Source organism: Haliaeetus leucocephalus, unplaced genomic scaffold (assembly GCF_000737465.1).
Source record: "Haliaeetus leucocephalus isolate CR32 unplaced genomic scaffold, Haliaeetus_leucocephalus-4.0 Scaffold168, whole genome shotgun sequence".
Lineage (NCBI taxonomy): Eukaryota > Metazoa > Chordata > Aves > Accipitriformes > Accipitridae > Haliaeetus > Haliaeetus leucocephalus.
Window position 1 is genome coordinate 1,393,274 of NW_010972604.1, and position 11,938 is coordinate 1,405,211.

General features: G+C 41.9%; 1 protein-coding gene across 1 annotated transcript; it reads right to left on the reverse strand.

Moving 5' to 3' along the window:
- Nucleotides 1-288: 288 nt before the first annotated feature.
- ZNF488 (zinc finger protein 488) lies at nucleotides 289-8,172 on the reverse strand. The gene is made up of 3 exons (XM_010563482.1): nucleotides 7,952-8,172; nucleotides 3,554-3,782; nucleotides 289-1,709 (listed from the first exon to the last, which is right to left on the reverse strand). Exons 1-3 carry the CDS (start codon nucleotides 8,168-8,170, stop codon nucleotides 541-543), a joined length of 1,617 nt encoding a protein of 538 aa, XP_010561784.1. The 5' UTR covers nucleotides 8,171-8,172; the 3' UTR covers nucleotides 289-540.
- Nucleotides 8,173-11,938: the final 3,766 nt, after the last annotated feature.

Consider the following 11,938-nt stretch of genomic DNA (forward strand, 5'->3'; position numbering starts at 1 on the left):
ACTCAGATTCACAAATCTGATAAGAGAACTTATTCAGCTAACATAAAGGAGTAAGAGTCCATCAAAGCTGCTAGAAACAGTAACTGCTTTTTTTTTAGCATATAAGCTCTGATTTTTTTTTTTTTTTTTGCTTAAAGATTCCTTCTTCAATGAGGTGGTTGTTACTTCTGTATTTACATTGTACTGCACAGACACCAGCAAATCAAATACAAGCAAAGAAAACTCTGTTTGAAAAACAATGATTTTGTTCCCAACTCTTTGCAAATTAATACTGCATGTGCATTCATTTCACTATTTTATTTCCTCAAAAATAGATTGACAAGGGCTAGGTTGAGTTTTCAAAACTTACAACCCACTCAGACTCTTGTAAACATTTTATATTTTTTTGCAAAGCATCTATTATAAATTATTGTAAACACTGATTTCCTGTAAGAAATTAATGTAAACTCAAAAAGAAATGGATACAAGTGAACTACATTTCCCTTCTTTACCCCTTTACCCAACCTGCCCAGTCCCTTGGTGAGATCTGTCTGCACAGCTCTAATTATGAGAAGTCATGTGCCGGGATAAATGATGGCGTTCTCGGAAGTACTCGTGACAAATGGGACATGTTAGCTTCTCCTCTCGTCTCCTCTTGCACTGGGATTCAGTTGAGGAGTATTCTTTTTTGTGATGTGACCGCATGTGGAAGACTAAATCGGATGTCATGCGAAAGGACAGGTTGCATTTGGCACACCAGTTCTGGGCAGCCACTCCAAAGGATGTGAAAGTAGGGGGAAGAAGAGTCAAGGAAGAGGAGGAGGAGGAAGAAGAAGTGGTGGTTGTGTTTTGTAACTGCCCTCCTGCTTGTTTGGGCCACGGTTCTGAGGTATATGGGAAAACATTGCTCTGAGTGATGCTTGTCTGCAGCATCTGAGCATTACACAAATCACTGACAAAGAACTTGGAATTGAGAAGCGTGCTGCAGTACATGATGTCTGTGGTGGCAATGAAGCCAGACAGCTCCCCCAGGCTCTTTGGTGACTCACTCATGGGATGAGAAGAATTTATTGCAGCTCTTTCTGTTAGACATTTACTGGGTTTGCTGAAAGCACTCTTCTGTTCTCCTGGGGCTCTGGTGGGCCACACAAAGGAGAATGCACTACTGGAGGAGTTCAGCAACACTTCCTTTGATACCTGCTTTTTACCAAGTGGGTCCATGCCATCCTCCTCTTCTGACTCCTTCGGTCTCTCATTCCTCAGCTTCTCCTTCATCCTCCTGACCTCAGTGAAAGCACTCTGCTTCTGCTCTAAAGCATCCTTCCTAGCTGACTGCTTCCCTGAACTAAGTTTCCAGAAAGACCCAGCCAATGCATGCTCTCCCCCAACCTCTTCCTTGCCCCCATAGTTATGTTCCTCACTTAGATTATTGGTTTTCTCCAACAACACTGTTTTCCTGCTCCTGTTGTTCTCAGCCTCTTCAGATTTTGCTCTCCTTTCTCCTGTGAGACCATGGGCATCATCTTCACAAGCTGCCATTTTGACCTCTAGATCCCTTGCCAGGCTGTGGAAATTCGTGGTCTGCTCAGCTAAGTTGTTCTTTTCAGTCTTAGGGTTCTGGAAGTTTCTCCATAGCAGGGCGCTCTTCTCTGGGACACATAGGAAGCGGACATGGGAGAGATAGGAATGCTCACATTTAAAGATTCGGTTGCATTCTTGGCATCTCAACTCTGCAGAAAGAGACAACAGATGATGAGTTTTGCAAAGGTGGAATCATGGATGGATGCAGATCCCGACCCTGCCGTTGACACAAACAAAAAACCAGAAACATCTCTTGTGTCATACAAGATTACAAACAGTAAAGGTAATGCCAGTGCAGAATCAGGTCCCTTGCTACTATGGAAAATGGTTCACTCATATTTGCCTCCATGCATTACTCGCAGAAATGCTTTCATTTAGACTTTCAAGCCAAGTTTGTATTATGTAAATGGCCAGAACACAATGGTCTAGATAAAAGCATATGGACTTTATGACAATTTGAAATCTGAACCCAGATTTGTGTCTACATTTCCTAAGTCACTGGCTTTAATACAGGCTGAATGTTAAATTCTATATACCCAAGTAATAATGTGTTTTAGACCTGGACTCAAAAGATTTTGACACGAGCCTCTGTTTCCTGCATAGGACACTCTGGAAGTTTAACACCTTTCACAAATCATCTGACAATAATGCCTGAAGCCCTTACTCATGCTCATTTGGCAATCTGCTATGTGCCATAAGGCACAGATGCCTGTGGCACAGAAAGTAATGTTCAAAGTGAAACAATACCAGTAATGGGCAGGAGGAATGGGGAACACTGTTTTCTTCTGGCCTTCAGAGGGACTGCATCTCTGGTTCATTGGGACTATTGATTGTCCATGAATTGACGGTATATAATCCAGTGACCAAGACACATATGGCACATCTTAACCTTTGTAAACAGTATCCATGCTATGTTATTTCACAACACACAGCAGGTTTTAAATGCAAATGATGCCACACAGCACCTGAGGCCCAGGATACATAGGAAAGTTCATACATTGGTTGTGTAGAACTACAAACCCCTAATTTGTAGGCTCAGCACAGCTTAGATCACTTCCCAAACTACAGAACTGAACTTTTTACAAGAAAACAAAGCTGCTCATTGGGGTGGAACCGTGTGTGTCTACACAGAAGCTAACAGAATACACTGAAATCAGTTTAAATGATTTAGTGGGTTCCTGCTACGAATGTGTCTATGTTAATCTAATATTAATTTACAGGCAAATACATTACCATATAAATTTACCAACTCATACCTTTACCAACCTACACCTTTACTAATCAACCTATACAAGCTATGTTTAAATCAACCAAAGGGAATGTAGAAAGAGTTTTGTTCCAGTCTAACTAGATCAAAGTTTGGAGCAAATGACAGCTGGAGCCAACCTTGGCATGGACCTGACAGTGATTTGCTTGGTCTCTCTGTATTCTAGATTTTAATTTTTTCAACAATTGCCAAGTCAATTTATATTAGAGCAATAAATTTCTAGCAACATCTCAGAATTAAAATCATGCCCTTTTCCCACTGTGTCCCACGCTAAATAGGCAGACTGTGCTATATGCAGTACTGTTTGGACTGATATGGAATTTTATAGCCCTGCTCATTTACAAGATTATAGCTGAACACTAGCCTATACCTGATTCCTCAATGAGCTAAAAAAGGCGTATTTCCAGGTGATATTTTAGGCTTCTAGGATTCCAAGGTGGTCAGGTACATAGACTTCCATTACACAGCTCAAAAATTTCAGCATTAATCCCTAGCACACCATCCTCTGCTGGAAAGTAGCAATGAAAATGGCATTGAGAAGTGCAAATCTTTTCTTGCTCTATGCCTCCAGCTCAAATGCCAAAGCAGAAGCTCTTTTTTCTTAGCTGACTGGCTAAGGATTTAGACAGGTTTTATTTCCTGTATTACAAGATCACCATGTACTAAAGAAGTTGCAGACTCACTTCAGTCCTCAGTGACCCTTGCAGTCAGCAGTTTGGTACTTACCATTCTGTAGACTCTGTGCTTTTATCTCATTGAAACCCAAGAGGCAGGAAAGCTCCTCATCATACCAGACAAGCAGCTCCTCATTTTTATTGATCTTCCTGGTAGAGCGATAATATAACTGACTGTTTTCTAAGTAAGCTTCCAAGTTCTGCTCCTTGCTATTGGCAGCTGCTTGTACAAGTCTCATCCAAGGCAGTCCTGTGGGACTGTGCACAGACTTAACGTCTACCTGTGAGACAGGACACAAAAAAGGGAAGTTTCAGGTCTTGGGACCCAAAATAGGTTTCCATCAAATTCAAGAATAAAGCCTGTTTTCTGCCTCACACAGACGCAGTATGCCAAAGCTGTGAGCCCAATTTATATGCCAGTGTCACCAAATCCAAAGCCATCACAGCGGGAAGGCTTCCCTGGTGTGAGTGCTGAGAGCTCTGGGACTACAGCTGCATCGGAGGGAGAAGGAGACACCGATGTTCACATGTAACCTCTCATGGTAATACCAGGGCTGGTACGTTGGTCAATCTCTAGCCCACTCATGGCAAGGATGATGTCCTCTGTCCGATGCAGGTTGTCCCATGGGACTGTGTCAGGTGTGGATCACAGAGGTACAGAAGGTGTGCTCCTCTGTAAGTTGGGGGTCTCAAACCCAAGGGAAAAAGGGATATGAGTCAGGAGAGGTGCGAGTGCTGTGGTCTGGGGGGTGTGAGATGTGCAGACTCCTGGATCGGTGCAGTGTGAGCCCAGAAATGAACACAGTTGCATGTGGAGTTTTTCAATGATGTAAGAGGATATGGATCAGGAGCTGTAAGAATAATCTCGGTTATTTGATTCAACACCCCAAGGAGACAACATCTGCATATATAACTGTTTGGCTAGATTACATAAAAATTAGATTTGAATAAATACAACTAAGAAGCACTTATATGCTTTCCTTTTCCACTTATATGCTTTTCCCACTTATATGCTCTTTCCTTTTTCAGAAGTAAAATTATATATTCCTATTCCTGCCTTTGATAAATCAACTAAATTCATTTCAAGGTATCTGAACAGATAAAAACTCATCAGATTAATATTTTTTATTAAATTATTTCTGACAGTTGCAAGGGGTTAATTCACTTTTAGTATGCGTGCATTCAGAAATACCAAACAGATTAAGATAAAACATGTTGCTTAGGTTGCAAGGTCAGGCACTCAGAAGTTAAAAAATAATATTAAGTCTACTGCCCAAATTAAATTTCCCTTCTGTGTATATATTACAGCATTGTCCACAGTCACATACACTCCTTTATCCATAGGACTCCTGAGTCATTTAGTCACAGGTTGACCATGCTCTGGAAATAATATAACTATAAAACATTTGGCTCTGTCTTCCTCATTCAGTGTGTGGCTCCCATCTTAGTTACTTTATTGCATTTGCTCTGAATAGGGAATGATTTATTTCTTTATAGGTTTTTCCTTGGTGTTTACCACAGCACATCTATGTCCTCTGCAGTATTTGAAACATGGGGAAGATTTTCATAGCTTGAAGGCTGAAACACAGGGCGTTCAAGGGCAACATTTACATGTATAAAAAGCCTCAACTAATTTTTGAAGGACTAAGTCATTGTTTAGAAAGGAAGTTTGGAAATGAAAAATGTCTAATGACAAGTATGATCTAAATTTCACCCCAAGCAATGTATAGCTCTTTGTTTCCCACTAATTGCAGGGCAGCCATTCATTGGTGTTTGGTATCAGAAACAGTATTTGGGGTATTTCTTTCTCTGTTTTTAGCTCTCCCTGACTATTACCTACCATGAAAAGCATGACCACATTAGTAGCTTGAAAACAAGAATGACCCATTAAGGGACCATTAGGATAAGAGTTAATTAGTATAAGGGAGAAAATAAATTAGCATGCCCTGTAACTGGTTCTCTCTAAACGCCATGGTAATTAACAATGATTGAGAAATACAAAAGTCTGACAGCGACACAAGCACACCCACCCACCCACAGTGGTTGTAACTAATAGCTATGACAGAGGCTGTCATTTGTTAGTTTCTGTGTTTCAGAAACACTGAGCATCCACCCAGCTCTCTAAGCAAAGTCAAAGGGAACACAGCTCCTCCAGGAACCAGGACTCCAGGGAAAGAGCTGAGAGAGCTTAAAGAAGGTGGGGAGGAGTAAAGGACAGCACATAAGAATTGGGTGCCGTCAACTAGAAGCATGCACCAGCTTTAGTTTTTCCATGTGTTTAGACACACTACAAACCCTACAAGTCCACCCTCTTCTGGTGATGGCAATCCCTCAGATGAATCCTTTGCACCCATGTAAGAGGTAAAGGCTTCACAGCTGGGCTTCCTTGATGTGGCTTCCTTGATAGAGGCTGGAGGAGAAGGGAGAGAATAAGACTCTTCCTTGGAACCCACAAGAAGCTGTAAGGGGTGGAGGAACTCAGTGGGACATACAGCTTTATAAGGGGTCGGTTTGCTTTGCTGGAGTAAATGGCTGGCTGGAAAGAACCACCAGTGCCAATGGTTGCCAAGGCATTTTCTTTGCCCAAGAATACAAATTGGCCCAAGGAGCTCAAGTTAGGGTCTCCAAGAGGATGACAGAAAAAACATAGAGCTCCCTTTTGGACTAAACATAAAAGCCCAAGACGAGGAAACCCTTGTTAGAAATAATATTCTCCAAAGTCTTGCAGGAGTGCTGCCGAGCTATGATGATCATGAACCTCAGCTGCGAAGAATCCACCTTGCCTAATTATTCCTGCCTGTAATTCTGTTTGTACCATAGCCAGCATAACAAAATCCATTTCTTCTTTTGCACCTCAGTGCCTTGATAACAATATAGTATCATGATTGAATTGTTAATTAATTGTCTACACACAGTGTTGGGAGCTTAACAATAGTTCCTGATTTCTGGAAGGCTTACTTTTAATTATGAGTAGCTAACAGGATATGGGACCACCAATTGCATCTGAAACAGCTACTTGCACAGAATTTGAGGTATTTACTGCCAAAAGACAGAGATCTGAGCCAACTCAGGCATCCAATTTCATGGCTTCATAACAATGACTTAGCTCAAACGTAGCAAAACACTAAAGCCATTCCTTCGGAGGGCTCTTCCAATGTAGAAACCCCTTGAGGCTCGCTCTTGAGTCTACATTCATTCCAAAACTCCCAGGAGAAATACAGAAATATTCCATAAATAAAGCCTCGTTTCAGGAGAGGTCTTTCTCCAAAGAGCTTGTAGTTCTCCTGGAGTACTAATAGCACTGTCCAAGCATGCAAACTTGTGCCAGAGACTCAAACAAATAGTCAGAAAAACCCTAAAGACTTTTCTTCTCTTTCTTAACTTGTTTAAAGCAAAAGTGTCAAACAGGTATCTGCCAACAGCTGCATCTTCCATATTACACATACTCCCTAGGATTTGTCTCCTCCAGAGCACAGAAATCTTAGGAGAACCTGGATCTCTCCCAAATCCATCCATGCCATAGCATGTGGTAAATTCACTTGCCTCACATTGTAAAACACTACCTCCCTGTCTTCATCTAGACCAATGGTGATTAAAATGCACTCCAAGACCCAGAAAGCCAAAGTAAGAGGCCAGCATGAGAAATATGCATTGTCCAAATGAAATCTTATGATAAACAGTAGCTAGGGAACAAAAAAGTTCCAACTAGAGCTGGAGACTTAACAATCCATCACAGTCCTGGGGTTTCTGACTTGCCCTACATGACAGTTCCTTCTGTTTCACAGACATATCTCTGTGGCTTCTCTACAGTGACTGAAAAGTGCAGCTGTAACACAGACAGACATATCTAAGGTAACTTCAGGAGGTCCATGTACTAATAGCAATAAGTTGTGGTTGCCTGAAGATTGTGCAGACTAGTTGCCTGACTGATATCTTCTACAGTTGATAGAACCTGTGCTGACATCACTGCTATTGTGATTTTACTTTTATGGATAACTGGGCAAACTGAGTTAACACTTGCTCAGATCTGTCAATAAATGCTGTGAATGTACCACCTACATCAATCAGTGCAATGCCACAGTCTTCCCTCTCTGCTCTCACAGGGCTGTCACACCTCCTGATAAGCCTCCTTTGTAAGGATGAAACCTGAGCATGAAGATTCTAAACTATTTGTCCCTCCTTGCTCCTATTTCCAGTCAGTGCTGAAGCAGGTCATCCATCATCAGCCTAGAAGTGGGACTTTGTACTCTTCCTGCAAAGGAAACAGTTTTCACGGAGGTCCCTCCAGTCTACAGCTCATAAATCAGAAATGCACTGGCTACTTCTCCCCTTTGAAGGACCTGTTAGTTGTGCTGAACGAAACAAAAATCTACCCCTTGGCAAAGTTACCTTCTCGGCGATGGTGTAACCCTTTTTGATATGACTGACATTAAATGCTGCTTCCTCCTACCTTAAAGACATAGTGGATGTTCCGTCTATCAGAACACTTCAGAGCAATAAAAGCTACAGTGTCCAGCAGGGTGTTCTGGAGCATGCATGGTCCAAAAACAACTTCTTCGGGAATGTCTTGTGTGGTATGAACAGTCGCCAATATGTCCGGAAAATGGTGATGAAGAAGTTTGTTGTCAGTTGTCCAAAGGAATTTAGGCAAAGATGTAAGTTCCATCATAAACCTGGAAAATAAACAAACAAGAAATTGCATTTGGAATAGAGATGGAAATGGAAGGGGGCATCGCTACTTACAACACAAAGGCTTCCAGGAGCTGCAGGTGAATTGTAAGAGCATGTCAGCACATTGCTGGTTACAGAGTTTACAGCTTTATTAACATCCAGTTCAGAAAGATAAAAATGACTTTGCAAAATCTTAGATTTGTAAAGAAGTGAGTTACTCTTTTCTGGAATAGGCAGACACTCTAAGAGTTCAGCTCCTGCTACACTGCTACTCTCTACAGCCAGGAATAAGAAGCTTTGGGAACAGTAAGGAAAATTTTCAGTGAGTGGAACTCAGCATATTCTTGTTCAGCATATTCTCAGATACCCTTCTTATTTATTAGTAGTAGTTTGTCAAAGTCTGAAGAAAGGTAGAGGAGGAGAACAACAACAACAAAAGCAAGCACTTTCTGAAATGCATTTTGAAAAAGCTGTGCTTTTTCATTTGGGAGTGCAACATCAGCCGAGTTTCTGGTTAAGCCGGTACAAAACCAGAAATAACCTGAATCCCAAGTCTATCCAACTGGAATGCACAAATTCTGTGGAGATTGACAGAAGGACTATTTTCATCCCATCTCAAAATATATATGGGATCTTACTTATCTGCTATTGTTGGGAAAATCGAATCAGATTATGAATCTTTGCATGGTGATAGTCTTAGCATAATGTTAGTAGAGATAGCTGTCTTTAGAGGATGAATTTTCCTACCCTGAATGTAGAATATTACATTTTTCAGAGCAGAGGTGATTTCTGCAGTGTGAGCCACAATCTGAGAACTCTGTATGCAGTGAGGAGGCAGGTTTGAGTTATTTGTCATTTGAAGCTTCTCTAGGTGTTTAATAAAGATATTGCCACCCCCAGCTCCCAGCTGGAGGTCATAGAAAAACCCTCATTTATGCCATCAAGAGCTGGATCAGGTCCATTAGGCAGAGAAAATTAAAGAGAACAGCAACAAGCCCTGAAGAGGCCTTAGCCTAATAAATACTGAGATAGAAGGGCTGAAGATCCAGTCTAATCTTTCTCACTCTCTGCCAACAGAATTGATTTGTTACTCACTGACTCATGACTTAAACTGAAGTGATATAAAGTGCTCAGGAGAGTTGCACTGATTTAACTAAGTCAATTTCTAAATCAGTATAGCTAATTCAGTATAATTTCCTCCTGGTTGGAAAGGTCTAAGGCCCTACCCTGAAAATATTAAAATACACGGTTACATATGCAGTGAGTAGTAAAAATCTGAAGGATGAAGGCCTAAACCAGACAACCAAGGCAAACAGTGGGACGTAAAAGGCAAAAGAAAGGTCAGATGGCTTACCAGAAATTAGTTGCTAACAGAAGGATAGACTGGGTTTCTGCTTTCTGTTAATGATGAGTTTCAAGGCCTGGTTTCCCAATAATCTCCTAAAGTTACTATTGGTGTGAGACCAGAATGATGGGATCTATGTGTACAGTTGTATAATATATAGAAACTACCAAAATAAATACAACATATTCACATGTCTGTGTGTGTTTCCATTTAAACTATAGCAATTTTTAATAAATGGAAACAGTCAAGGCATATTTATTTTAAATAATACCAAAAATAGAAGTTCCAAGCCAATCAGAAAGTAAATTTGAGATCTAAAATGCTTAAAAGTCTCTCTAAATAAGAAAAAGTTTAGAAATCAATTGCAACTTTAGCCAGTTGTTTTCTAAAGAATTCACATTCAGGAAATTCCTAATCTCTTCTGACATTATTTTACTTATCCACTTATCCACTAGAAGACAACTCCTAAGATTTCCCTTTCTGTGAAATTCATCTGAATTTCTCCATGTAAACTAAGAGAATGCCGTGCCTTGGCACACTGCTGTCACTCCAGAGGAAACAGAAATCCAGGGTCCTCAAACCTGAGTTTTCAGTGGGGAAGGATGCTGGATTTGAGCACACACACTTCTAAGAAGAGGGTGGGTGCTACCTGTGTGTCAGTCTCTTCCTCCAGAAATCTGAGCCCAAGCACAGACACGAGGGTCTGAAGAAGCTACACTGCTCCCAGCTAGCTACTGCTGCCTGCTACTTTTCTCTGTTTCAGCGGCTTTTCAAAGAGGTACCGTAAACCCAACCCTAACAAGAACCACTTCTCCAGAGCCTGAAAGTGTGCGAATACCAAGAGAAAGTGTGAGCTCGGTGTGTAACTGCACCACCTAGTGATTGCTGCCCTAATATGCGTCCCAAAGAAAGACTCCCAAAGGAGCAGGACGCACTTCAGCACTGTTACCTGCAAGAGGGGTCTGCAAACCATCAGCTCCCAGAGCACACCCACAGCCCACACCTCCAACCCAGACAGCTCTTCTGAGCTCCCTGCTGAAGGTGTCAACAGTTCCAGGCAACGTCTGTGCTGCTTATTGTGCTGCCTACTCCCGTGCCTCAAATCCTGAACACATAAGGGCTTCCATACACCCACAAGGAAGGGCAGGAGCTAATCCCCTGGACATAGGAGTCTCTGCCTGTTATGCACTGTCCCACAAGCCTGCCTGCAGGCTAATCCTCCCTTCTGAGGAGAAGAAGGGAAGTCATCACTCCTCCTTAGAATTGCTGCCCTATGGCAAAGGTATCTGGCTATGGGGCAAATAAATCAATATTTATTCTCCAGCATATAAATCAATATGTGCAGATCTTCAGTTCCATCTAATTCACCTAGATTGATGGGATATGGGACATGCAGGTTAATAAGGAATACCAGATATTTTCTAACAGATCTTTCTTCTATCCAAACTCAAGCATCCCTCAAACTCAATATGCCATTACAGTTTGCTTGTTTCTAAGTGACTTGTGAATTAGCCAAAGATCTGTGATGGGCAAAAAAAAATCCCCCAAACCTACAGGCATAAATGCCAAAGTCTCAAGTGCTGTCTTGGCAGCCGTGTTTGTATTCAACTCTTGCACGGAAGGGTCAACTTCATGAAAAGTTATGAAAGGATGTACTGTGCGTACACAGCAAATGAGCTTGTTACAGTCAGCCTTGAGCCAAAAGGTTTTGGCATGGGAAGATCAGTCTCTTCAAATAATTTGTAGAATGCACCATCTAGTGCTACATCTCAGTATAACAGTGTCCCAAAACAAAGTGACAGCAAGACACCCCTGAGTCCCTGCTGCATCACCACAGCTTCTGAGCACCCTGCCAGGCATCAATTGCTTCTCTCATGGGTAGGTCATTCTCTTCCACCCTCTGCTCAAACAGGAGGTTAGGTGCCTCCAAAGGTACTGGGTTTTATAGGGTCTGATCAGGGTTATGTCAGGTATGGAGCGTAACTTAAATTTACAGAGTTCTCTTTTTTGAAACAGAGAAGGTAGGCTGAAGATGTGCTGCTAGTACTCCGAGTGGAGAGTGGTGATACTCTGCAACATCTTTAGCAGAAAAAGGGTGAATCCTTTTTCTACAGTCTCCAAATAGCACGAGAAAGCTCTTCCCTCTGCTTTCAGCCTGTCTTACAGAGGCAAGTTCATCAGCTGAGGGGTAAGAGCAAGCAAGCATGACTGTACTGCTTTCAAAAATGAGCTGCAAAGGGATGTGCTGCACCCTGTGGGCTTTCCGACCTGGGCCAGCAGTCACTCAGAGGTCTCCTGTCAAAGCGCAGATTCATCCACAAGACAGTACTGGAACAAGTTCTCCCTCCTGCACAGGTGAGGGATGGTAGGGGGGTTCTCTGGTAGCTTCAGCCCTTATCTTGGATAACTGAAATACTGAGC

Excerpts from the sequence above, each read along its gene's own strand:
- ZNF488 (XM_010563482.1), bottom strand. The coding sequence starts at position 8,170 with ATGATGGAACTTACATCTTTGCCTAAATTCCTTTGGACAACTGACAAC. Across the intron at positions 3,783-7,951 it reads ACATCCACTATGTCTTTAAG|GTAGACGTTAAGTCTGTGCA; the intron begins GTAGGAGGAAGC and ends CCTGTCTCACAG. Across the intron at positions 1,710-3,553 it reads AGCACAGAGTCTACAGAATG|AGTTGAGATGCCAAGAATGC; the intron begins GTAAGTACCAAA and ends CTCTTTCTGCAG.